We start from the raw sequence: 26,070 nt of genomic DNA, 5'->3' as shown, positions 1-26,070 counted from the left end.
GGCACTGAGAGGTTGACTGGCATGTCCAATGTCACAGAGCCAGTATGTGTCAGAATTAGGGCTTCCCTCTTTCTCAGGTCCTCCCACCTCCAAGCTAACCCTCACTACCTGAACTTTCTTAAAGAAATGGAAGTTTTTATTATAGAATGTGTATCAAGTGCCCTTCCGGGAAGAGCAATGGGGAAGGGAGGAAGTCCAGCCACTCTGGACAGTTTGCACTAGGAAGCTTCCCAGTACAACAGGACAGGGCATCACCTCAGGCCCAGGGACACACTCAGTTCATGTAGCACCATAGTACTACATCATCTCCAGGAACTGGCCAGGTTGATGAATGGCTATCCCATTCATTATGAATCTAGAAGCAGTGCTCATATTGGAACACAAGCCTTGGAGTCTCGAGCTCATTCCCACTCCAGTTATTTTGTGAGCACCTACTGTATACTGCCTGGGAGTCAGGAGACGTTGGAGGCTACATAAAACCTATTCACTAGATTTTCAGTGAGAAGGTTTACACTGTGGAAATCAGCAAGTAACACAAATCAAGACTGGATTTAGTGTCTGATGATTTAAGAAAATGATGGAGAAAATGCAAAAGTGATACAGCTTTAGCTTTAAAAAAAATGTGTAACATGTACATTTTTCTGGGGAGACATTTATCATCACATTCCTGATATGAGTAACTGAAAAGGGCAAAAAGAAATAGAGACACTATGTTCAAGAGGAATGATAATAGAGGGAAGAGGGGAAGGACTCATAGATCAAGGCCAAAAGGCCCTTAGACCACAGAGTTGGGAGGACCCGTAGAACCCAGGATGTCAGAGCTGGGAGGGCCCTTAGAACCCAGGAGGTCAGAGCTGGGAGGGTCCTTAGAACCCAGGAGGTCAGAACTGGGAGGGCCCTCAGAGCATAGAATTATCAGATCCAGAAGGGGACCAAAAAAAAAAATAAAAAATAAACGTTCTTGAGCAGTAGAGCTGGGAAGGAACTTTTGATGCAACCTCAGAAAACCGAGAAATAGAAAGAGGTTACACAGCATTTAGCCACATCAAACAATCAGTCTCTCTCCCACCTCCACCTCCCACCCCCAGCTCAGTGCTAGTTTTGCCTTTTGGGGTCAAACAAAAGTCTAATCTCTGCACATACTAGCTCTTTGGGGACGTAAGTACAGGACACAGGTAGGAAGCCATAGAAGGTAAGGGAAAGAGCACGAGCTTTAGACTCAGAAGGTTTGAACCCTGGCCCAGCCACTCACATGACCTTTCCAGACCTATTTTCCACGTGCTGCCTAGGAATGTTTCTTGGACCTCAGTTTCTTCATCTGTGAAATGGGCTCTCTTCCAGCCCTAAGAGACTTTGAGGCGATGTCTCCACCCCAATCCCGGCCTTCACTGTCGGGCTTTCCCTGCTCCCCCTGAAAGCCTGAGCACAGGACCACCATCCCTGATCCCTCCCTCCCCCAACCAATTAACAGAATCAAGGCCAACCACCTTCTACTGAAAACTTTAATGAAACCAATAAGTTAATGAAGTTAACAAAGTGAGGTACTTGCATGTCCGAGAACCAGGTTGGTGGGGGAACCTCGATCGCGGTGGGGAGTCGGGGGGGGGGACTAGTCTGGGCTCTCATTTGGTCAGAGGGTCTCAGCCTCAGCTCCATCTCTGGGTCAAAGGAGGATCTCTTGGGGTCAGTGCAGAGGAGGGCACGGAAGGGCCGGAGGTGGGCAGGCTCCTGGTGCGAAGGTCAGCACCACATGCAGAGGGCATGCGGAGGTGGGAGGGAGAGTGCAGCAAGGGAGGGGAGCCATATCCCCCCCCCAGCCCAAGCAGGGGTGCATGCAGGGCCCCTGGATGTGAGATGCAAAGTCCTTCCCTGGCACAGGGCAGGCACCAGGCGCTGCCCTCCTCGGGGAGGGAGGGGGACCCTGTCTCCCTTCGTCCCCTCGCCCTTCTGTAGGGCACATGTGTGTGGTAGGGGAGATCTATGAAGTTATGTTTCCAAGAAGGCTCCGGGGCCAGAGAATGGGCACATGCCAGAGTGGTGGTGGCAGCTGGGGGGTGGACCCTGGGGGAGCTTTCTTGCGTTCAGAGTGGGAGTGTGTGGTCGATGAGCCGCTCTCTGGGTGGGGGCTTCAGGCTGCTCCCTCTGAGCTGCCCACCCTCTTGCCGGGGTCCTTGGGCCAAGCTGTCCCCCTACTCTGGGGTTAGGGGCACAGAGGATACTAGCAGAAACAGTTTCTTAAGAAAATAGTATCCTGGTCAGAAAGGAGACGGCTCGTCTTCAAACCTGACAAACGGGGACCAGCTGTAGGGGTACTATGGATCAGGTAGGTTCCATTCAGTTTTCTCCCTCCCTGCCCCTTCGGGGCTCAGGGAGGTACTTCCCTGGGACAGCAAACAACCACATTTTCAAATTGTCCATCACTGGGGTTCCTAGAAGAAACCGTGGATGGGAAGGGAATCAATGTGTGTTTTTGTTTTTGTTTGGGGAGGGGCTGCTCTTCCCCTGACAACTGGGGAGCTGACTGCCCTTGAAGAGGGTCCTGGAAGAGAGGTGAAGGGCTAAGGCTCAGCCCATAAGGCCCCCAACCGTCCTTGTGCCCCAGTGGGGAAGAGAGGCCCTGGCCATGCTAGCAAGTACCCCAGGCCCCAGCCCGGGGGGGCTGGACAGAGCTTGGGGAGGCAGCCTGAGACCAGCTTGGGCTGGGAGTATGGCCCCCAAGGGACCCTGTCCAGCCCGGAAAGTTGCATATTTAATGTGGATTGCATATATGGTGCCCACCCGCTGGGGTGGGATCACTGTGCTTTGAGGTGGGACCTGCAGAGGACCCCAGGGGAGTGGGAAAGGGTGTCAGCATTCCTGACAGTGCCGGGGCCTTCCCCAAAACTCACCCCTCCAGGGAGGGGTGTGTGAGAGAACCAGTCTTGCATAGCTGTTAGAGCGATCCCGGCTCTGGGACCGAGGCGTCTGGGGAGCCTGTGGTGCCACGTGGCTGTTGGGAGGGGAAGGGAGGAAGGGCTCGCCCCTCAGCTCCTCAGCAGGCACTAGAGTCACAGGCCCTGGGACAGCCCTCCATTGTCTCAAGGGCCCCCTTGGCAAAGCTGGCAGGGCCCGTCTGCCTGGCTACGGGACCCGAGGTGGGCCGGGCATCTGGAGTTAGGGAACGAAGGTTGAGGGAGGTTGCCCAGCCTGGGGCCCCTGGGGCCCACGAGATGCCTGCTGTGGGGGCCTCCCCCATCCTGGCAGCTCAGTAGTTCCGTGCTAGAAGAGTCTCAGGAAGGAAGGCCTGTTCAAGTAAGATCGGATGGTGGGAGGGCAGCAGGCAGACAGGCAGGTGAGCCTGGGGCCACTGGGCCCGTGCCAGGCCGGGTGCCAGTCCAGGTGCCATCCTTGGGTCGTGGGGAGCCTCCCTCAGTCCATGTTGGCGCTGGCCGATCGAGAGATGCTGAGCGTCTGCGCGGACACAGAGATGTCCTCGGCGTCCGCGGGACTGTGGTAGTCCGACGTGATGTCCGGGTCGAAGAGGGGCACCTGCACGGTGCCCAGGCTGGCAGATGACGCCGCTCCCGCCCGCAGGCACCGGGAGTAGAAACCCAGCAGCAGGTCCAGCTTGTGCTCGATGGACTGCACCTGCCAGGGGACGGACTCGCTGGAGCGGGGCTGACCCCGACCGCACCTGGGAGCGGGGAGGGGCCAGAGACGCACGGGGCGGGGTTCTCATTGGTAGAATTCAGTTGGGGAGATTTAAGTGGGGGGGCAGTTCAGCCACCACAAAGCGGAACCTGGTTGGAGGCGGACTTAGCTGAGGGCGAGGCTCGATGAGGTGGGATTTAGCGAGGGGCGGGCGCCGAACCGCGAGTGCCCGAGGTTGGAGGAGGATTATCTGTCCCGTGGCTGTGGGAAGGCGAGTTTAGGGCTCATCCAAGGGAACACTGAGTCCCGGGACGACCGTTGGCTTACCTGGGACGCGTCACCAACCTGGACAGGTCTCTGGGCCGGAAGGTGCCTCGCTCCGGGGACCGGACTTTGTCCTGCTCCCCCAGCCCGAGACTGGGCCCCCCACCGCCGGGAGGAGACCCCGTGACTGGCGCCCCCTCCCTTCTCACCTGCTTCTCCACCTTAACCACGCGGCCCAGCATGCTGATCTCGTCCCCGGCTTCTCCAGAATCCGAGGGAGCCTTTTCTACCTTCTCGCGGGACTTGCGGTCTCCCCGATCCCCACTGCCCCGGCCCACGATCTGGTCCACACTGAGGAGGGAGAAGCCCGTTAAGGAGTGAGAGGAGGACCGGGAAGAACGAGGGGCACCTGGGGATTCCCTTCCCAGGGACCCCTCCTTCTCCCAGGTGCAAACAACCGGATCAGACCCAGCCCTAAACTGAGGGAACCCCCGGGGTGAAGCAGAAGGGACAGCCCCAACCTTGGAGCCCAGATGAGAGGCGTCAGAGTTGAGTGGGTTTAGGCTGGGAATAATAATAGATGACGTTTCTATAGCTCCTTAAAGTCTACAAAGCCCTTTTTTGCTTGAGCCGTAGGAAACTGAGGGCTAAAAAAGCTAAATGAAATAAAAAGTTAAATAATGAAATAATAAAAATGAAATAAAAGGTCACATCAAAAGTAAGTGTCTTGGATTCAGATCTGGCTGGCTCTCAGCTAAGCACTCTGTCATTGTCAAGAAGACTTCTCCTGCTTCAGGTGGAATGGTGCAGGAGGGGTGGGGAGAGGCTTCTAGAAGGCCAAGTAGGAGGATTCCCTAAGAGAGTAAGCGACACCCACCGGGTCTGCAGACTCTTGATCCTGCCCAGCATGTCGAGGTGGCCAGCTGAGTACTGTTCAATAACATCCTTCACATCATAGGGCCTGAGAGTCTCCTTGAACTTCCTCTTGGCTACCAGGAATTTCAGGATCCTGTGGGGATGGGCAGGAGCAGGGCCTGAGTGTCAGGGCTCCCTGGGGAACCCTAGACTCAGGGTTTCAAGTGAGCAGAGAAGCCACAAAGCAGGGTGCAGAAGCAATCTCCCCAAGCTCCCCTCCTAGTCCTAGTACTCAAGATAGCCCTCAACACCTCTTGCCTGGACTTTGGCCCTTCTCACTCCTCCCAGCTCAGGCCTTCTCATCCTCCCAGACCTAACTTCCAGCTCATCTCCTCCTGGAAGACTTCTCTGATTACTCCTAATCCACAGTGACTCTCCTTCCTCTGTGCTCTCCTAACCCAAATGATATTCTCTCTCTCTCTGATATAGAGCTGGCAGGGACCATAGAGACCATACAGATGAGGAAAATGACAATAAAGGGAAAGTCACTTGACTAGAGTCACAAAACTAGGACTTGTAAATTGTTTTCTTTATGCTTATATCCTATTTTGCTAAATTGTGAACCCCTTAATGCAGACAGCAGGTTTCTTTAATCTCATCTATAGGATCATCACAGCTAGAGTTAGATAGGATCTTTGAGATCTGGAATAATTCCCTCCTTTTACAGATGGGGAAACCGAGGCAAAGAAAAAGTACATTTTTTAAAAGGCATATAGTAAGTAAATACAAAGACAGGATTTGAAACTAGATCTCCTGTCTCCAAATCCAGAATTCTTTTTATTTTCCATCATAGGCTAGCTCTTCTCTCCATATTTCTCCTCTCTCACTTCATTCCCCTTTCCCCATGGTGGCTTTGCGCAAAGTCCCACAGATAAAAGGAGTCAGTGTGTATATAATGTTATCCAGGGATAGGTATGATTTGTATATTAATGATGAGAGAAGAAGGAGGAGGAGGAGGAGGAGGAGGAGGAGGAGGAGAAAGAGGAGGAGAACAAGAAGAAGAGACAAAAACATGGCTGTGGAGAGGCAAGACAGAGAAATAGGATGATTTGTGATCTGAGATAAAAGATGAGACTGGGCTAACAGTACAACTATGACAGGGAGAAGAAAATCAGTTGAGTCCCTAATTCACCACTTTTGGTTTCAAGAGTCAGATGGTAGCGTCCCCTTCCACTGTCCAGAAGTTCCTGAGTCACAGAGCCTGGCTCCAAGGGCTGCTATGAGCCCAGATGCAGCCTCACCCCCCAGCAAGTCCCCCCAAGGCCAGCAAGAAGGCAATACTGGAGTACTGCTAGTATTGGAGCTAATAGAACCCGGACCTCCTAGAACAGGGTGCTGTAGGGTGACACTCACCGGACAGACCGGATCACCGTCTTGATGGCAGGTATTACATCATCCACGGTGAGCTCACACTGGTAACCCTTCTCCTCCGTCACATCTTCAGAGGGGCCCTCTGTTGAGACAGCAGTAACCTGTCAAGTCCTCCTCCTTTGGAGGCTTCCACAGCCTCCTTTTTCAGAAAAGGCAATCAAGCCATATAGCCAAATATTGCTAGAAGATCCCTCCCAATTCTTTCTTGATCTCACCAGGAACTGCCCAGGAGTTTCCCTATCCCTGCCACTCCACCTCATTTTAGAGAGAAGGAAAAAGGGATTGGGTATGGCATTCAATGCCGTTGTTCTATGGCAACATCACAATTTAATGAAGCCATCAGAAAGAAAGGAGCTTCCCCCACCCAACTTCTTTGTAGATGTGGGTTTTTAGAACTTGGAAGTCTGCAGACCTTCTGTGGATGCGTTGGCTAGTTTCAATAGCCCCCCTCTCTTGCTTATTATTATAAGAGATGATTATCTGAAAAGAGGAGGGAAGGATTTATTGAAGAAAGCAGGTAAGAAAAATGAAAATTATTAAACAAATTTAAAGAAGATTAATGCGTTCACCCTTCACTCTTATGCTCTACTATGAGCATTCCTTCCTTATTCCTTATGGAAAGTTTGGAACAAATAGCAGGCAACCTGATGGAGAGGAGACTGGTGCCATTTGTGAATCTGAGAGGTGATGCTGTCCCTCATTCCCAGCAAACAATGAGGAACAAATTCAATGCATCAGGACAGGACAGGCCAACAAGGGGATGTCCAATCGTTTTACATTTTCTCTCACTTCAGTAAAGAGCCTTCAAGGTCACAAAATATTGTGAACTTCTAGAAGGAGGGACTTCACACACTCAGAACAAAAATACTTTCTATAGGCAAAATGGCTTTTTTTTTTTTAAATCAGGCTTTTTTTTTTTTTTAAACCAACTAGTGTTATCTACCAAGCATGCAGATAATAGAGAATTGAGCAGATAAATCAAAAAATCACAACATCCTAGCTGTGTGACCCTGGGCAAGTCACTTAACCCCAATTGTCTCAGACAAAAAAAGAAAAAAAAAATCACAGACAATCTGAACTGGAATGCCCTTAGAGATAATCTCCTGCAACCCCTCCTTTTTCAGAAAAGGCAATCAAGCCACATAGCCAAATATTGCTAGAAGAACCCTCCCAATTCTTGCTTCTCTTGCTCTGAGGAGATTTGGGTTCCAGGAGTCACAGGCTGGAAGGCAAGTTAAATCATTGGTATTGAGACCTCTGAGCCAGTGAGATCTCCAGTGAGGGCACCAGCTGGCCATTTGAACTCACCCTCCGCCGATGCCCGGGTCTTGAGCCTCAGCGATGCCCGGAAACGGGTCCGATCATTGAAGCTCCAGCTCTTCTGGACCTTTGTGGGGCTGGTGGGCTCTCCCACACTCAGATTCTCACTCTCACTTCCCGGGGAGGTTCGGGGTGGGGGGGCCAGGTGCTGCTTAGTTCTTCCGCATTGGCGCTGAGCGCTGTTCATTCGGATACGGTCCTTGATGCCCATCTTAGTGCTGGGACACAGGGGTCAAGGAAGGAAGGAGGGAGGAAAAACAAAGATCAGGAAGAGAGAAAAGAACGGCTCGCCTCCCTCGCCTGTCACAGAGGGGAATGTAGGGATTTGGTCAGGGCACAGAGGTAGCCTCTTAAGGCCAGGGTGGACAAAACTGATCCATGCCCTTAGGAAAGTTAAAAATAGGAATCTTAAGAGGACATTGGTGGGAAGGTGGGAATGGGGGAGATTGGCAAGGAATTAAAGAGCCTGGTGGTGGGAATTAGGAAGATTTAAGGTAGAAATGGGATATTGTAGACTACAGGTGGAGATGGTGGTGGAAAGACTAGAAGGGTTTGGAAACATGAATTAGGGAGACTGAAGATGGGAATGGGGGCAACTAGAGGCATAACTGGAGGTGGGAAATGTGAGGAACTCATTAGAAGTAAAAACTGGGGAGACTAAAAGTGAGATTTGATATAGGGATGGGGGAAAGTGGGAAAGAGAATTGGGGGGTTGAAATTTGGAATGAGGGAGATTAGAGATGAGAACTGAGCATTCTCAAGGTAGGCAATGGAGATTAGAGGCAGAAATTTGGGGATATTAGAAGGCGGAATTAAGGACATTGGGGAGGTAGACCTGGAAGAAACTAAATCAGGACTCCATTTCACTTGATTATCCCCCCATACACACCTTTGCCCAGACAGACAAGAGTGAAAAATGTGGAAAGAGACAGGTGGGCACAGTGGAGATCAGTTTGGTGGAAACCCAGGCAAGAAAGACAGAGAGGCAGATGTACACTCCAAAGACAGAATTAGGAGAAGGTCAGCAGGAATGTGCTCAGACCTCAAGAAAACTAGGGGAGAACTAATCCCAGCCTGGTCCCACTTTGATCATCAGGAAGAATGACTAGAGATAGACCTGTGAACCAGGCTTCCATCCGCTACTGGGAGAAGAGGACTGGGGGAAGTTCTTTGACTGTCTGGGAAATGGGGGAAAGGAGCATGAATGTTTGGAGTTCTCTCCCTACTAAAAAAAGAAAATCTAGAGTGATTTCTCCTCAAGGTCTCTAGTATACTACCTATCATACACATGTTTGTGTTCACCTGTGTGAGTATGTATAGGGCTTATGAATATGTATATACACATATACACACATATGGGTATGTATATACAGCCATCTTGGGCCTGGGTATTCAGATAGCTGTTGATAGTATAGGTGAGTGTCTGTGTCTAAATTATGTGAGTGTGTGTGTGTGATATATAGTTTGTGCTTCAGGATCTTCATTCTGTCTTTTATCAAGCAGCTATCTCCACAAGAGAATGGAGGTCAAAAATTGTGCATGGCCACAGAGGGCATGTAAAAAGACAGATGTAAAAGACAGAAAGGAAGGTTTAGGGGAAACTTCTTAACAGACAGAGCTGTCCCAAAGTAGCCCTCACTGCTTCAGTCACCAGTGAGTCCCGTCCCCATCACGGGAGGAACTCAAGCAAAGGATGGATGATCACTTGTCAGTATGGGTACTAGACCACCACCAAGGTCCCTTCCAGCTGTGATTCTGACCCCGTGAAAAATTCTACAACATTCAGGCTATTCCCTCGATCTGGATGGATGGAGACAAACCTTGCCAGGAGGAACTGGGAGACCAAGAGGAGAGCTGTCAGTCTCCCAGTCCCCCATCCTGGAGGAAGGCCTGGAGAATGGAGCACAGACACAAGCCACAGGGAAAGGTCATACAAGGAGGGTGTTGAGAACATGCCTTCTAGATTCTCCTAATCTCATTTTAGAATCCCTCGATAGACTGTAAGCTCTGGGAAGGCAGGAACCATTTCATTTTGTCCCTGCATCCCCAGCACCTAACAATGCCTGGCACATAGTAGGCCCAAAATAAATGCTTATTGACCTATTGACACATAGGTGTGGCTTATTCTTAAGATAGATTTTCCTTCTTTGCTTCATGAGGCATTACATTAAGTAAATAAGAAGAATAAGATTAAATTCTAATATGTATTTTAGTGATTCAATCAAAGGTGGGTATTGGAAGGGGTCCATCTTGGTAAATTGGGGGCAGTATTTTCTCGAGCACCTCTGAATAGAGGGGGTTTGAAGCTTTCCAAAGAAGGTATTTGTCCTGAATTGGGCAGAATCTATTTCCAGGAAACCAAGTGCATGAGGAAGGATGAGCACCTTCAAATTCTCCTGGCTCCAGAGATAAGCAGTATCCCCAGAGTGCTTTGTTGTCGGGAAGAGGGAGCAAAAATACTGGGACTTCCCTTAGTGGGCTTTCCATGCCTCCCAAAGGAGTGAGAGGTTGTCAACCATCTTGTCTGGGACACCTGGAGTAGGAGCCACTACATAAATCCTATTTTCCAGGCATTGGCTATTCCATGGCTTGTTGGAATGAAAAAGTGAGTGTCCAAAAAACCAGCTGCTCTGGCCACCATCTGACTGTTTTTGTAGGCTTGGCCTTCATAAGCACACTCCAGCTCCCATCACAAGCTTGTTCCTCCTCTGCCCAGAGAGCAGCTTATGGTCTGGGAGGCTAGAAGTTGGGCCAAAGAGCTAGAGCTGAAAGGGACTTTTGAGGTCATCTAGTACAATCTTTCCATTTTACAACTGAGGAAACTGAGGGTCAGGGGAGGGGATTTGCCCAAGTTCACACAGACAGAGAGTGAGAGAGTATAGCACCAGACACCCAATCCTGGGCACTTCCTATCACAATCCTGGGGCACACACTTCCAGGGTGTCCTGCACCAAGTGTACTGTGAGAACTGGACTGAGGTCACGCCGAAGTCAAGGTCAGTCAGAGAATTAGAAGCAAAGAGCAAAACTTTGAGAAGTGGACCTGAGAGGAGGACGGCTGAGGAGGCCCCTCAAGGATGCTCCTGGGTTTGTGGGAGGGCAGGGACAGGCACTGGTTTCAGGGGCAAGGGTCTGGGGAAGAAAGAGGTTCCCCCATCTTGTAAATCCCATTCCTGAAGCCATAATTTGAGGGCCAGATGGGTTGTGAGAGGCAAAGACTGAAACCAGGGGCACCTTCGAGAAGGCAGCCGGGATGATCTGGGACATCCCTGGAGTCAGGAGGGGTTGGGGTCCCTGGACCTGTAGTTCTTTTAGGCGGGACTCCAGAGGATAGGAAGGGGAGAGAGGCAGAGGGAAGGAGACGAATGGGGGGGCATCTAACTCATCTCAACTAGCATGCTCAGGCAGGTTTCCCAAGGTACTTCAGAGCATCCCTTGAGGCAGGGGTAGGGTAAAATTTGGAAGCTAGTGCATGCCTCAAACTTTGCTCAGTTCTGTTCATTTTACAAGATTTCTCACATGCTGACAAGCAGCCCCCTCTCCTCCTGCCCAAGCACCTGTGCAACCAGAAGGTAGAGGGGACTCACCTCTTCTCTTGAGCTGGAGGACACAGGGGATGCTGAAGTTTAGCTTCTCCCAGAGCTGGGAGGTGAGGTTCTAAGATGAGATTAAGAGAATCTAGAACCCAGGTTCTCAAAAATCTCAAAACTTAGAAACCCACAATGGGTCATGCTGATATTAGGAAAGCCCGGATCTCAAAGTCCCAAAGTCTAGAACTCTTTAGGTAGTGTTGAAAGAGAGAGGAAGAATCCAGAACCCATTACAACAGAGCCCAAGAGTGTAGAACTTTGTGAATCATGCTGAAATGAAGATAATTTAGAAATAGGGACCTCAAAATTCCAGAACCTAGAGTCCCATAATTCATGCTGAGACCAGTACCTAGAACCCAGGATCTTCAGTCCCAGAATCTTGACATGCTTCATGGGTTGCCATTTCTGATTGATCCCAAGGTGCCTGCCTTGCCCATCATCCTTGGAGAATGGGGGTATGGAACATACTTGGAAAAGTACAGGGTATGGAACAAAACCCTAATGCAGAGGGACTCCACCCTCAAAGCATTTAGTGTAGATGCCTCTGACTTTCCAGAAAACATTCAAGTTATATTTAAAATAAAGGGAAAAGAGAAATTCCCTAAGGGAAAATGAGTAGCCTACCTAATTAACTTGGGGCTAAACCCTAAATTCTTCCTGTGTAACCTTGTTATTGGAAAGCCTCAATATCCCAGTTTGGAGAAATTTCAAAAGTTATTTCAAGCTCTGACTCCGTGCCTCATTTCTTCTTAGATTTTAGCTCCAAAAAGCATCATGGGAAAGATGGACCTCCTTCAGCTAGAGAATGTTCTTGTTCCCTGGGGTTTGTTTCACTGGGGTTACTGTAAAGGGCACTAGAGTCTCAACAAATGGGGGTGGGGGGTAGAAATTGGGAGAGCAGCAGTCGCAGAAAGGAATATTTGCTCTAGAGAGGTCATTCTCCTGGCACACTGAAAGTTTTTTGCCTTTCTGGGGCATGATAATGTTGGGAGATCGGGCAATAGCCTCTCTAGACTGGTCCAAAATGAAGACTTGGCCCATTAGGATCAAGGAAAATAAAGCAAGGGAGAGGTTCCCTTTCCTTTGTATCATTCCAGGGATCTAGATCCAGGTGACGTCTTTGAAGAAGACATCCCACTCTGAGCTTCATGAAGCACTCTCTCCCCAGTCACAATGCCGCCCCATTTACACTGGGGCTGTGGGCAAAGGATGGGAACAAACTCAGGAATCCTAGGCTCCTAGACTGAGAACAACCGGGCTGGACAGACCCTTAGAGATCAGCCCCTTCAAACCTCTTTTGCATACGGTGAGTGCCAGAATGGAGAGGGACCTGCTCTAAGTCACCCAGTAGGTCTGGAGCAGAACTGGCCTTGAACCCAGCCCTCTGGGCTTCCCATTCAGGGTTTTTCCCCATTGAATATCATCAAAGTGTAAGACTTGGAAGTGGTGCCCTTGAAGACTATCTTCCAGACGAGGAGATGGACTCAGAGATATAAAGTAACTTGTTCAAGGTTACAGTGACTCAGTCATAGTCCCAGTCTTGGATCTAGGTCTAATGCTGTGCTTCCCACTAGGTCATAATACCTGGAGAGACCCTACAGGGCTGGCAGAAGGCTTGGGGTGGGGTCCCTGAGCACTTTTGTTCCTAAAGCTATGGAATATCCATCTGGATATTCCCAATGGCGTCCCAATGCAAGGCAGAACCACACCCCTGTCCCTGCTCCAAGAGGAGCAACACAGGCTATTCCCCTGGTGCCATCAGGCATGCCGGGCCAGGGAAGGGGGGCAGGCAGCATGCACCCCATGCCCTGTTTGGGGGTCCCCGGCTCCCATGCTCCCATCTGGGCAGGAGGCCGGGGACAGGAGGCAGGCCAGGCGCCGGTACCTCGGTCTCCAGCTGGCGTGGATCCGAAAGAAACTCCGTTTATTACTAAACATTTGGCTGGAAAGTTGAGAATGAGACACGAGTAGAGGTTAGTGGGGCGGGAAAGCAAGGGTTATGTATGGGCACGGCCCCAGCTTGGGGTTGGTGCTCCCTGAAAGAGGAGCCTGAGCGTCCGGGGCATCAGTGTCCGCCGCTCTGGCCAGAGAAGGAACGGACCCAGGGGCTACCGGCGCAGGGGAAGATCCACATCTGCAGCCTCACCAGGCAGCGTGAGCCCAGCTCCTGGCAGATCAGCCCGTGAGGAGCAGGAAGAGGTTCCTCTCCTGGGCTCTCCTCTCCTGGGCCAAACCCCGTGATCCTTGCAGAAGAAGCCAGAAACTCTCCCTTGCAAGGGCCCTGGTTTCCACTCCCCCGGGGGCATGTGGAAGGCGGGCACCCTGTGAGCAGGTACTTTTGGTCCTGTGTCCCCAACATCTAGCCTGGACCCTGGCACATAATGCATGCTGATGTAGTGACTAATTAAATGTCAGGACCTCAGAGCCAGGTGCCAATGTCAGCGTCTGTTCCCATGGTAGGAGAGTAGTTAGATGAGTCTTTCTCCCTGAACTCTCACACCAGTGACCATCAAATAATAATAATCGTCACCATTTACATAGCACCTACTACGTGCCAGGTGTGTGCTAAGGGCTTTCCGATGACCATGAGAGCTGGGCTGCCCTGGATTGTTCTCGCCCAGCCCTCTCACTGCACCGTGCCTCCTTCTCAACTCCGGGAGGGTGGACAGACACACACGGAGACAGACACACAAATGGGCATGGAGTCTTATGGGAATGACATCCAAAGGCCACCTCTGAGGTCTTTGAGCTTGAGGTGAGCACTGGGGCTTAATTACCCTTTCTGCCAGTGGGGGTTGTTTCTAAGTGACTTTGGAATCCAGCTTGGGGCCAAGATCCCTTGGGATGGCCAAGAGGACGCGGGTGCCTCCACGCCTTTCTCCATGGCACTCCATCTGGGCAATGCTACCTACATGGTCCCCGGCTCCCCAGGCAGAGCTGGCTCTGATGTGGCCATTCTTAAGCTGTGGGAAAGACACAGTTGTGGAGACAGGAATTGAGGGAGAGGCGCCTGCGGTCTCCTCTGCTGGGAGGTCCTAGGAATCATTTCTTGAATCTCCCATTGACCCTAGTAACCCTCCCTGTTTTCTATTCTGCTTTGCTTGAACAGTTCCCATCCCTGCACCCCTTTCAAAGGTTTCTGGCTATATCCAACTCAGCCTGAGAAAGACCTTTGACTCTGAAGCAGATGAGTGAGAAGGTCGCTGATAGTTCCCCAAGGGGGCCCAGGCTTTAGAGACTTTCTTTTTTTTTGGGGGGGGGGGTTTGAGGCTGAGGTCTAATTCTCAGGCTAATGGGGATAGGGAGAGAGGAGAGAGATGGGATTCTGCCGGGCGTGTGTCAGCCCCAATGTGCCCACATGGCAGCTAGGGGACAGATGGGCAGAAACTAGACCAGAGTTGACATGGCTTCTTTCCCACTGCAGCTACTGTTCCCAACCTCCATGCCCCATGGCCCAGTTCTCTCTGAGCAGAAGTTGGAGCATGGCCAAGAGGTGGGGGATACCACCCTTGGTATCCCCCAGATGCCCTAAATTTGCTGATCCTGGCCCTTCCATCTCTTCATCTTGGGGCTGTCATGAGACTCAAACCCCGGGTTCCCCCCATATTCTGTCCCAATAACCACATCCTAGGTCTGCCTAAATCCCCTGCCTCTTGATTCCTTCAGATCCCTAATCTTAGGCCCCTTCCCCACTCCCCATCCAGGGTGCCGGTACTCTCATTTTAGGTGTCGTCCATATGCCCATCCCAGGTTCCCCTAAGTCCCCCTTACCCCCCTCAAAGAGAGCTTCTTAGGTAAGAAGAGGGAAGGGTTAAGTACTCCTGGTGATTCCCGGGGGACTAGCTGAGTTCCCGGTGCCCTACATAGGAGCAGAAAACCAAGCCTGGAATAATCCATTTTATCCACTCAATAGGGGTGATTCCCACCATTCCCTCCTTCACCCCCACCGGTGCCTACCCGGACAAGGAACAGCAGAGGTACCCTTCCCTAGCTCACCCTGTCTCCAGCCCCCAGCATGCCCCACCCCGCACGGTTCTGCCATTCCTTTTGGGAGGCAAAGGCCCAGGAAAGTTAAGCAGTTTTTTCAAGGACACACAGCTGATGGAAAAAGACTACAGGGAGTACTACCCTCTGTCCCCTATCAGGTTTAAAAACAAGAAACTCTGGGCCTCAGGGAGGCAGATCCTGATAGACATTTGCAAGGAGGTTTTGGGGAATGAGAATGAATGTTAAGAGGAAACAATCAAATGGAGACAAAATGGGGATGGAGGAAAGAGTGAAAGTAATGGAAGAGATCATATTGGATTTCAGGAATAGAAGAAAGGTCCCCTTCCCCCCAAGCCTTCCTCCCATCTGCCTGGAAATCTACCATTAATTCTCTTTAGCTCAAGTTTTGCTTCTTTGAAGATGCAGACACAAAAAGAGTCCAAGGGAAGATGACCATTCCTCTGGTTCAGGGTCCCAAAGACATACTGAGGGATGGGGAAGGAAGGAGGGGTCACTCCTTCTCCCACCCCCGCCAGAGACCTCTGGCTCAAAAGGAAAACTGGGAGATCGTACCCCTGGAGCCAAAGACAGGAGGGGAGAAAGGGAGCGGTGTAAGCTCCAAATCGAGCTTTCCGTGGGATTACACACAAAAGCAGAAGAGTCGTAGTTCTGAGTCGCAGAGCCCACTCTCAGGGAGGCAAAGGCTGGCCCCACATCCGTACAAACTCATACTCACCCTCAAGGAGACAGCTTAGGGGATCAAGGTCACAGGTGCTCTATGGGGAGAGGCCAGAGGGATGGCAGGAGGGGGGAAGAGGGCCACTGTCCCAAGCCTCCACACATCTCCCATCAAAGACTGGGGAATCTAAGCTTTGGGAGCGTGTCAGAGAGCCACCGTTCCAGGCAAACTTAACAAATCGGGAGTTCAGTTCTCTCATTTAACAGAAAGCTGCGGCTCAGAGGGGTCAGTGGGTCAGTGACAGAACAAGGACCGAATAAAGCTAAGCCTCCTGACCCCCAGCCGTGGCTCTATCAACTGCACTGTCTGCCCTTCATTTTACAGAAGAAACTGAAATTCAGAGAAGAGAAAGGACGTCAGGGCCCTGCATCTAGAGCTGGGAGGGACCTCAGAAGTCATTTAGTCCAAACTCTTCATTTTACAGAAGAAGCAACTGAGAAAGGAGAGTTAAATCGCTTGTCCAGGGTCACACAATTAAAAAACCACTACCAAGGAACAGCTGGATGGTGCAGTGGAGAGAGCACCAGCCCTGAAGTCAGGAGGACCTGAGTTCAAATCTGATCTCAGACACTTAACATTCCTGGCTGTGTGACTCTGGGCAAGTCAACTTAACCCCAATTACCTAAACAAAAAAACCCACCACCACAGGTGGGATTTGCACCAAGTCTTCTGGCTCTAGCATCCAGTGCTCTTTCTCCTGTGTCATTTTTCTTTTCTTTTTTGAGGTAATTGGGACAAGGTGACTTGTATGGGGTCCCACAGCTAGCTAGTGTCTGAGGCTAGATTTGAACTCAGATTCTCCTGGCTCCACTTACCAACTAGCTGCCCTGTCATGTACCACTTTTCAAAACTCAAACCTCTTTCTCCAGATCACTAGTGCGGGGCTCATTTCCCCCCACAGCACCCTGGATAGAGCCGCAGGCCGTGTCCCCCTTCCCCCTCCCCCCCATGCCCCGGAGGGTCAGGGCTTGCAGGTGTCACAAGCGCTGTCTCCCCATCTGCCAACTGAAGATTACCTGAGCCGTAAGCACTTGTGGCCAGCGGCCTCCTCCTCTCTCCAACTTCCCAGGAGGAATGGGAGGGGGAGATTCCGGGGGGAAGGAGGTGGGGAAGGGGTTGAAGGTGGAGAGAAAGAGAGACACAGATGACAATGGCATGAGTGGTGAGGTGGGTGGTGGAAAAGTCACAAGGGACGAGGAGACAATGGAGGGGTTTTCTCCAGGAGGTGCCCAAGTGAACCCAGGAGCCCTTCTCTATCAGTAAGCACCCCCACCCAGTACAAGGTTCTGGTGGCCGGAGGGGTCTTGGGGACCCCTAAGTCATGCAGCTGCCCAGAGAAGGGGAGAGCCGCCATTACCGGGAAGTAGGGCCGGACTCCCTGGGTTCCCCCTCACTGGAGGAAACCCCACATTCCACACAGGACAAAGTGAGGCGTATGGATGACTTGCCTAAGACCCAGTTATTGCGTAGCTGACCAGGATTCAGAGCCAGAGACCTTTCCTCATCCTGACTCCAGCCACCCCAGCTCTCCTGCAGGGACCCAGTGCTTTGCAAACTTCCTAACACTGTGTAAATGTCCATAATTATCATTATTTCAGCAAGACCTGCTGCTGGAGTTGGGCCAGAGGAAGAACCTTCCAATAGTCAAACACGGGCTCAACCTGGGGCCCCCTGATTCCAACTCTAGAGCTTGTGCCGGGGCATCCTGGACAGAGCCCCCACCCCCTCCCACCCCGATGCTGGGCCCCCGGCTCCTCCTGCACCAAGACTGGATCCTGTTCCAGGATGTTCTCCTTCATCGCCGGGCACACTGCCGGAGGTGCCAGAGACCTGAGTCCTGTGCCACCCCCTCCGATGCCCATCCGCCTTACCTGGCAGGGAGGCTGGCACATGCCTGCTGGAGAAGGCACTATGGGAGCATGGCCAGAGAGGACCGATGCCCAGCAAGGAGAGAGCAAGCCAGAGTGAGAGAGGACGGAGGAGAGGAGGAAGAGGAGGGAGCCGGCCCTGTTGCGGGGCCCCTACCTTTCGCCAGGGCAATAGGAGGCGCTGCCCGGCCGGTGGCAGGTGGCGAAGGTCTGATATCGGGTGGGCGCTCCAGCGGGTGCGGGCGGCCTCCGCACCTCCACGGGCCACAGGCCCCCATTACGGGCCCGCCGCACATGCTCAAATAATATTACCAGTTCTCTGTGGGGCAGGTGGGATGCAGATACAAAATGGGAGCAGTTACTGGAGTGGGGAGGAGGTGGAGGCAAGTTCCGGCCTTCTCTCTCTCCAGGAGCCAGGGCCAAGAGGGCCATTTCCCCCTCCTCCCCAGGGTGTGCCCTGGGGACCAGCAGGGTCTCTGGGAGGCCATTTGCCCCCTCTCCTGACAAGCTCCAGGACTCAGTCCCCCACAGGAAACTAGAGTGAGGGAGTTCTCAGGCCCTGCCCACCCCCTGAAGTCCTCTGTGTCCAGGAAGCCCTCGCTCTTATACTTGTACCCCCAGCACCCACCATACTTCCTGACACGTAGCAGGCTCCTAATGAATGCTGGGTAATAAGTGAATTAAGATTATATCTGAGGGCAATCCCTGAAGGAATTGAGGGGTGATCACTGCAGGGGGTAAGAAGTGTTCCCTCCAGGAATTAAGGGATGATTCCTTCAGAATTAGGGAGTTTCCCCTAGAAACTAAAGGATTATCATTATCCAGAAGCTAAAGGGGTTTGTTAGCTCCTCAGATAGGAGGAGTCACCTGTTCAGAAAGGAGCTAACAGGTTATTCTGTCCCTGCTGAGCCACTGCCCTGCCCTTCCCACCCCCACCCCTAGCCCACCTTCAGTCAAATTAAGGGATCAGTTATCAGGAGGAACTCAGAACTCATGTAAAGTGACTCGATCAAGGTCACACCGTGACAAGGTCATAGCTTTTTCTTACTACTCCACCCGGTAGTGACCAGTAGACTCCCCCATATGCTGATTTCCCCTTAAGGCACCAGCCCCTCCAAGGGGAAGTGTCCCTCATTGGCCCCAAACAACCCGGCCCCTTCGGGGGCAGGCTGTGGATAAAAGGGGTCTCCTGGCCAGCCTCTCAAGAGGGAGGGGAGGAACTTTGCAGCAGACACGGAGACAGCCCCCTCCAGTCTTTCTTCTCTCCTCTTATCTTTTCTCTTGCTTCCTTTCAGAGTGGCCCCATCAGGGAGGCTTCAGGGAAGCAGGGAAGGGAGGGGGGGAAACCAGGTGTGGAGGAGGCGGGACCCAGCAGCTGGTCTTCCACCAAGGAGCTGAGGAGCTAAGTAGGCGGAAAAGCGGTGAGCAGGATGGAGGGGGAGAAGGGGGGGGGATCGCTGAGCTCAGCATCCTCCCCCTAATAGCTCTGCACCCGTGGGACTGAGTGATGCCCCGGGGGCACAGGCTCCATCCCGGGGCCCCAGGGACCGGGCAGCTCCCCCAACCCTGGGGCACTTCCTGCCACCTCGACTGTGCTATTAATAGCCACCCCCTCCAAACCCTCCTCCCGAGTGGACACAAGTTAACCCCTCAGCAGCTGGAGGCACCCCTTCCCCCCAGGGCTGCCCACCAAATGTAGGCGTGGGCTGGTGGCAGGGAACAGAGCAATCTCTGAACCCCTCTCAGCTGGGGCACAGAATTGAGCGAGCTGGCAGAGTACCCCATCCTTTGCCCCAGACATCCATTTACATGCAAGTTTCCTGCTCTCCAGTCTCCCGGAACAAGCTTAAGCTAGCGCATGCCCCCAGTTACTCCCTCCAGCACTGGTCCTCTGTCCCTTTCACTTGCCATAGAAGGCGACAGCTGCTTGGCTTAAGGGACAGATCCTTAATTGCTGGCCCCCCAGAGCTGGACATAAAGCATTTCTGCCTCTGCCCACATGGGCAACACTCAGGCATTGGGCTCTGGATCCACCTAGCCCAGTGCCAGTGGTCTCTCCTTTTCCTAAGGTGTGTCCCTGACTCAGAAGACATCCAGGTATGGTCAAGGAGACACCTGGGACTGGGGGAATACAGATTCCCAGAAAACCCTGCTGAATAATGCTCACATTAATCATTTTAACAATAATAATAAGTTTCTCTTCTAAGATTTATAAAGGTATAAGGTTTATAAAACCTGAACTGTCCTTGTAACAAAACTGTGAAGTGAGAGTATAAAAACTATTAGTTTCATCTTACGGATGAGGAAACTGAGGCTCATATCTCATGATCAACCACTTGATAGCCTGACCCATCAGCCAATGTGTGTTTTTCCCCACTCCCTAGAAGATCCAGTTACTGACTGCTCCTGTCCCACCCCATTCTCAGATCTCTGGTCCCTGCCCCAATCACCTCCTCCATCCCAGACTAAGACCCAAGCATCCTTTAGGCAGCTGGTGCTCAGAATCTGGTAGATTCTATCTCCCACCAGCCCAACCTCCTCCTCCTCCCCCCAGGGTGGGCCCCCGAGGAGCCTACCTGAAGGATGGTAGGATACTGTCGTAGTAGTACCAGGTGGCTGTCAGGTAGGCTCGGCTTGTGTCAGTGGAGTAGAGGCGCCATGCAGCCTAATGGGAACAAGGCATTCATCTCACCTTACCCACCCCTCAATTCTGGGGATAGAGGTTCAAGCACTGGACCTGGAGTCAGGAGACGTAGACTTGAGTCCCAGCTCCAGTACCTAAACAAAGAAACTCTGGGGAAATTATTTCCTTTTTCTGGCCCTCAGCTTCCTCCTCTGTGAAATCATAGGGCTTGAATAAAGGAAGCAAAACAGTGTAGTGGAAAAATGTTGGATCTGGACCTTAGTTCAGATCCCGAGTCTATCACTTACTTCCTGGGCAACCGTGAAGAATTCACTTAGTCTTTCTGGGCCTGAAGATTCTTGTTCTGAAAAATCAGGGGGAGGATGGACTGAATGACCTCCAGAACCCCTTTCAACTCCAAATCTACTATCTTTTAATCCAAATTTTTGCTCTAAATCCAATCCAAACCTAGTCAGACCATCACACGCTTCTTGCAGTGGTCATGAATTGCCACCAGAGGGCGCTAGACCAAAGGTCCCAGATTGAAAAGAGATGCAGAACTGGCCGGGGAAAGATGGAAGCAGTCAGCATCCCTTCCTGGGGAGAGGATTACAGATGGCATGAGGTTGGGAGGCCGCAGGAACTGGGGAAGGGGAGGTTGGGGAGGGCAGAGGAGAAGGAACGTGAGCTTTAGGAGTCACATAGTCCGGTGCCTTTGTTTCACGGAGAAGCCAGTGTAGCCCCCACAATGTAGCATGTTCAAGACCCTACAAGGGGCAGGTAGCAAAGCCAGGCTTCTGGGCCAGATCCCCAGGGGAGCCCTCGTGGATGCAACGTGCTTTGTGAGATACACAGACACACACACACGTCTGCTAGCGTTATTATTTCCACTACACCATGCTGGAGGCTACATTAAAGGAAGAATCTATGTGAAAATGGTGGGGGAAACCAAAGTGAAGGAATAAGAGAGGAGGGACCCTCTGGGGGATGGCGGACAGGGGCCTGGGGCACCCCAGAAGCCGCCCTTCACAGCTGCCTTGGCTCTCCCTTGTCCTTGAGAGCTCACCCACCTCGCCTGAGCCTGCCTCCCAGGATGGGTATGTTTCTATGGCGGGCAGAGGCTTTGGAAGCCACTCATTAATTATGGGGGAACCACAATGCCAGCTGTCTCAGCCAGAGTTTATACCAGCAGCCTAAATCAATGTCCCCACAGGGATGGGGACAGGGATGAGGAGGCCATTGTGTGCGGGAGGAAGTGGGGAGACTCTGAGGAAGGGAGATAAGAGGTGCTAAATGGAGGGGGGGGTGGTCAGCCAAAGGCCTTGCCAAGGATGTCCGGGCCATTTGCTCCGGGGTGAAGGATGGTGGTAACAGGGAATCAGGTGGAGGAGGCAGTCACCCCAGTGGCTCCTTCTGGGCATAGAGCCCAAGCTGGCAGAGGAGGGGGGTTCAGAGAGGAGAGAGGGACCTCCCCAAAGCTGAGATTAGGGCGTCCCGGTATCCAACTCCAGGGAATTCAGAGCCAAAAAGGGACTTCAGAGATCATATAATCCAGCCTCCTTATACAGATGGGGAAATTGAGGTCCTGAGAGGGGAAAGAACTTTGCAAGGACACCCAAGTTAGCAAGTGAAAGAGTCAATTCAAACCCAAGATCTCTAACTCCAAATCTAGGTAGCTTTTTACTCCATCACATAGCTCCCCTCCTACTGCATTCCCATAAACACAGCATCCCTCCCCAGCGGCTGTCTCCACCAGTGCCTCATCTAGAGATGTTGGATTGGCTGACATAGTGTTCCAGTTTTCCTCTCTTCCCCCAGGTCCTGGTCTTCAGGACCTTGGACTGAAACACAGCTCCTGTTCTTTTTCTCCTCTCTTTTTTTTATTCCTTATTAAAAGGGATGGCTTGATTGGGAGGGGCAGGAGGAAAGATATATTTGGAAACAAAGATGATATAAAAACAAAAGATAGCAATAAAAATGTTTAATGCAGTTCCCCTCTACTTATCCTCAGTTTGTGCCCCTGGGCCTGGAGCTTCTCAAACAGGTCACCTGGAATGGGCATCAGATGGGCACTGAATAGGGTGGTACCAAACGCACCAGAAAGCCAGCACTGCTCCCTACCCACTACCTCCATCACTAAGTCCTCCATTCTTTGGCTGCAGCATTCAGTGCTGGTGATCACCACCTTCCTTCATAAACGTTCTCCTGCCTGGGTTTTTGTGCTATCTCCTGGTTCTCCTCCTACCTATCTGACCTCCCCTTCTCAGCTTCCTCTGCATTTCCCATTTCTTCCATGTGGACATACACCAGACCTTCTCAATATTCCTCCTCTCAGCAATCTCATCAACTCCCGTGAATACTCCTAGAATCTCCACACAGACCAGTCCCAAATTTGCATTTTCTCCCATCATCACGTCCCAGATGTCTCCCTAGAGGTCCCACAGGCATCTCACGCTCACTATGTCTAGAGCAGAACTCTCTCTCAGCTCTCCGATATCTGTCCAGGGCAGCATCATTTTCCTGTCAAGGTTCAGTCTAAGAGCCACCTCTGAGTATTCGCTCTACCTCACTACTGCCCTACTCCATCTGTTCAGCTTCTTCACCATTTTCCTGCACTCATCTCCTTTCTGCCCCCATGACCACCACTTTAGTTGGAGACCCCATTGCCTTTGTTGCAATAGCAACCTAATTTATTTCCCTGATGCCAGCCTCTCTCCACTCCAATTCATTAAAATTAATACTCCTCAAACTCATTTTTGACTGGTTTTTTCCCCCTTTACTCAAGAAGCTTTGATGGCTCCCTTTTGCCTCTAAAATAAAATATAAAATTTCCTTGTTTGGCATTTAAAGAACTTCACAATCTGTCTCTCATCCATCTTTACAGGCTAATTAAACTTATATGCTCCGTTTCCATCAAATTGTTCTAATTACTGTTCTCTGAACATGACATTTTACTTCATAGGATTATAGATTTAGAGTTGAAAGGGGCCTTTGAGGCCATCAAGTCTAATCCCTTCATTGTATTGATGAAGATACAGAGGTCCAGAGAGGTAAAGTAATCTGGATAAGGACACACAGCTAGTAGGTGTCCAAAGACTGAATTTGAACTCAGGCTTTCCTGAGTCCCAAGTCAAGAACTCAATCAAGTGAACCCACTCACATGCTACCTCTATGACTGCATGGGCTGTACCCCAAGCCTGACCCACTCTTGAGATGCTCTCCCTCTTCCCCTTCTCTTACCACAAACCCTGACTCCCTTCAATTGCCACCTCCTAGAGGAGACTATTCCTAAATCCCCCAGGTGTCATTCCTTCTCTTCCTAGATTAGGCTATATTTAGTCAATATATTTTGGATTTATCTCTCTGGGTGTATGCTACCTCCCCTCAAGAAACCCAAATTCTTTGAAAGCAAGGACTTTTTTCTTCTTTCTCTCCCTCCTTCTTTCCCTTCCTTTTCCTTTCTTCCTTTCTTCTTTTCCTTCTTCCTTCCTTTCTTCCTTTCTTCTTTTCCTTCTTCCTTCCTTCCTTCCTTTCTTTCTTTTTCTTTCCTTTTTCTTTCTTTCTTTCTTTCTTTCTTTCTTTCTTCCTTCCTTTCTTGCCTTCCTCTTCCTTTTTTCTTTTCTTTTTCCCCTTTTCCTTTCCTTTCCTTCCTCCCTCCTTCCTTTTTCCTTCCTTCCTTCCCTTCTTTATTTCCTCCCTTCCCTTCCTCCCTCCTCCCTTTTTCTCTCCTTCCATCCTTTCTTTCTTTCCTTCTCCTTCTTCCATTTCCTTCCTATTTCTTTCTCTTTACTTTTCATTCTTCTTTCCTTCCTCTGTCCTTCCTATTTCTTTCTTCTTTCTCTCTTCCTTTCTTTTCCTCCCTTTTCCTCCTCCTTCTCTCTTCCTTTCCCTCTTCCTTTCCTTATTTTTTTAATATCCTCAACACCTAACAGTGTCTGCTGTTTATCAGGTAAGTTTAATCAGTGCTTTAATCAATGAACTTACCTGGATGAGGTTGGCTGCTGGCATCCTGCGCTTCTCAAAGTGCTTCTGGCGATGCTGTTCCTGAACCTTTAGAGCAAAGCCGGAGCCCAGGATGCCCTGTTAGGGGTAAAGTCTGCATGTCAGGGTCAAGGGGGGCAGATGAGGTCAGGCCAGGTCACTCTGATTCCTAATAGCCTTGAAAGGTCTTCAGAAACCAAGGCTCCAGCATTTTCATTCCAAAGGAGGGGACCTCCTTGGGTTGTCCCAGGAATCGGAGAAAGGACATTTGTGTCTAGTCTCCATGCACTGACACCTAGTACCACCCAGTACAGGACATCTGGAGATTGGCCCTGTTCCCCTGACTGCTTCCCTCTTCCTTCCCACCCTACTCAGAGCTGGTGATGCTCAGAGACACTCACAGCAGGCAGGGCGAAGAAGGAGATACCCAGTAAGGCAAAGCCGGCTGCTAGGACCCGGCCTAACCACGTATGAGGGGTCTTGTCCCCATAGCCGATGGTAGTCAGTGTGATCTGTGGGGAGAGAGAGCAGGAGGGCTCAGGGGACTGGATCACTTGGGATCAGTTTGGGCATCTATCTCTTCAGGATCACTTGAGGGAATGGCCACATGGGGCATAAGGTCATTTGGAGGCATAGGGGATCTATTTGGTTAAGGTCATGGAGGCCCTGAGGCGCAGGGAGCTAGAAGGGCCAGGGCTGGGGTGGGAATAGGACATACCGTGCCCCACCATAGTGAATCGGCATAGGAAGAGAAGTCAGAGTTGGCATCCTTCTCCGCCAGATAGACAAGGAAGGAGGCGAAGATGAGGACCAGGAAACCAATGTACCAGGCAGTGATCAGCTCCTGGCATAGAGGGATCGGGATGGTTAGTTTACAGAGAAGACTGCTCCAGAAGGTGGGGAGAGGGTCCTGGCCAGGCACGTCCCCATCTCTCTTCCCTCTGCAACCGCTCCCCTGGGGCCAGGTGGTACTCCCACTGAAGAGCTCCAAGCTACCCCCTCTTGTTCTTTTCTTGGAACTCAGTGGAAGGGCCAAGGTTCACCTTCCCGTTGTAGAGAAGAAATACTAAGTTCTCAAAACCAAATCTGCTGATTCTTGGGTGAGTTTTAGATTCATAGAATTGGAAGGAAGCTCAAAAACCAACTAGTCCCACTGCCATCGTTTTATAGATGTGGAACCTGAAGTCTACAGAGTCCACAGAGGTGAATGTATCTGTGAGCGATTCCACAGCAAGGTTAATGGAGAGGGTGCCCGATGGGGTTAGAAGATATGGATTCAAATTCAGACTGTGCTACTTAAATCTATGGTCTGGGAAGGGAAGGGAAGGGAAAGGGAAGGGAAGGGAAAGAAAAAGGGAAGGGAAGGGAAAAGGGAAGGGAAGGGAAGGAAAAAGGGAAGGGAAGGGAAAAGGGAAGGGAAGGGAAGGGAAAAGGGAATGGGGAAGGGAAGGAAAAAGGCAAGGGAAGGGAATGGAAAAGGGAACGGGGAAGGAAAGGGAAAAGGGAAGGGGGAAGGGAAAGACCTAATTTCCCATCAAAGCTCTTCCCATTCTCTCCTAGTCTTTGACCCTCTCCCCCAAGGCCTGATGGGTGGGCCCCCTGAGCACCTTGCTATGGGCATAGACCACGGAGCCCAACAGCTTCCAGGTGCCTCCACGGCGGTCCATGCGCACCATGCGCAGAATCTGCAGGAAGCGCATGCTCCGCAGGGCAGACGTGGCAAAGATGTTCCCCTGGGTACCAGCCGCAATGACAGCCAACGAGGCCACAAACACGATGAAGT

General features: G+C 51.3%; 1 protein-coding gene across 3 annotated transcripts in view; it reads right to left on the bottom strand.

The window, feature by feature from the left end:
• Nucleotides 1-1,465: 1,465 nt before the first annotated feature.
• The window catches only part of KCNQ4 (potassium voltage-gated channel subfamily Q member 4), a 74,724-nt gene continuing 50,119 nt past the window's right edge, over nucleotides 1,466-26,070 (bottom strand). Inside the window, exons 4-15 of one of the 3 annotated variants that reach the window (XM_031962249.1) lie at nucleotides 25,895-26,070; nucleotides 25,006-25,131; nucleotides 24,689-24,799; nucleotides 24,291-24,386; nucleotides 20,260-20,348; nucleotides 16,832-16,876; nucleotides 12,975-13,031; nucleotides 7,489-7,718; nucleotides 6,163-6,262; nucleotides 4,772-4,903; nucleotides 4,104-4,245; nucleotides 1,466-3,627 (exon numbers count right to left, since the gene is read on the bottom strand). In XM_031962249.1, coding sequence (XP_031818109.1) covers nucleotides 3,409-3,627; nucleotides 4,104-4,245; nucleotides 4,772-4,903; nucleotides 6,163-6,262; nucleotides 7,489-7,718; nucleotides 12,975-13,031; nucleotides 16,832-16,876; nucleotides 20,260-20,348; nucleotides 24,291-24,386; nucleotides 24,689-24,799; nucleotides 25,006-25,131; nucleotides 25,895-26,070 — 1,523 coding nt within the window. In that variant the 3' untranslated portion in view covers nucleotides 1,466-3,408. Of the gene's footprint in view, nucleotides 3,628-4,103; nucleotides 4,246-4,771; nucleotides 4,904-6,162; nucleotides 6,263-7,488; nucleotides 7,719-12,974; nucleotides 13,032-16,831; nucleotides 16,877-17,840; nucleotides 18,003-20,259; nucleotides 20,349-24,290; nucleotides 24,387-24,688; nucleotides 24,800-25,005; nucleotides 25,132-25,894 lie in introns of all 3 variants that reach the window. The other 2 variants (XM_003765423.3, XM_031962250.1) reach the window with 2 other exon arrangements.

Source organism: Sarcophilus harrisii, chromosome 3, assembly GCF_902635505.1.
Source record: "Sarcophilus harrisii chromosome 3, mSarHar1.11, whole genome shotgun sequence".
In the NCBI taxonomy this organism is placed as follows: domain Eukaryota; kingdom Metazoa; phylum Chordata; class Mammalia; order Dasyuromorphia; family Dasyuridae; genus Sarcophilus; species Sarcophilus harrisii.
This window is presented reverse-complemented; position numbering and strand designations above follow the sequence as displayed.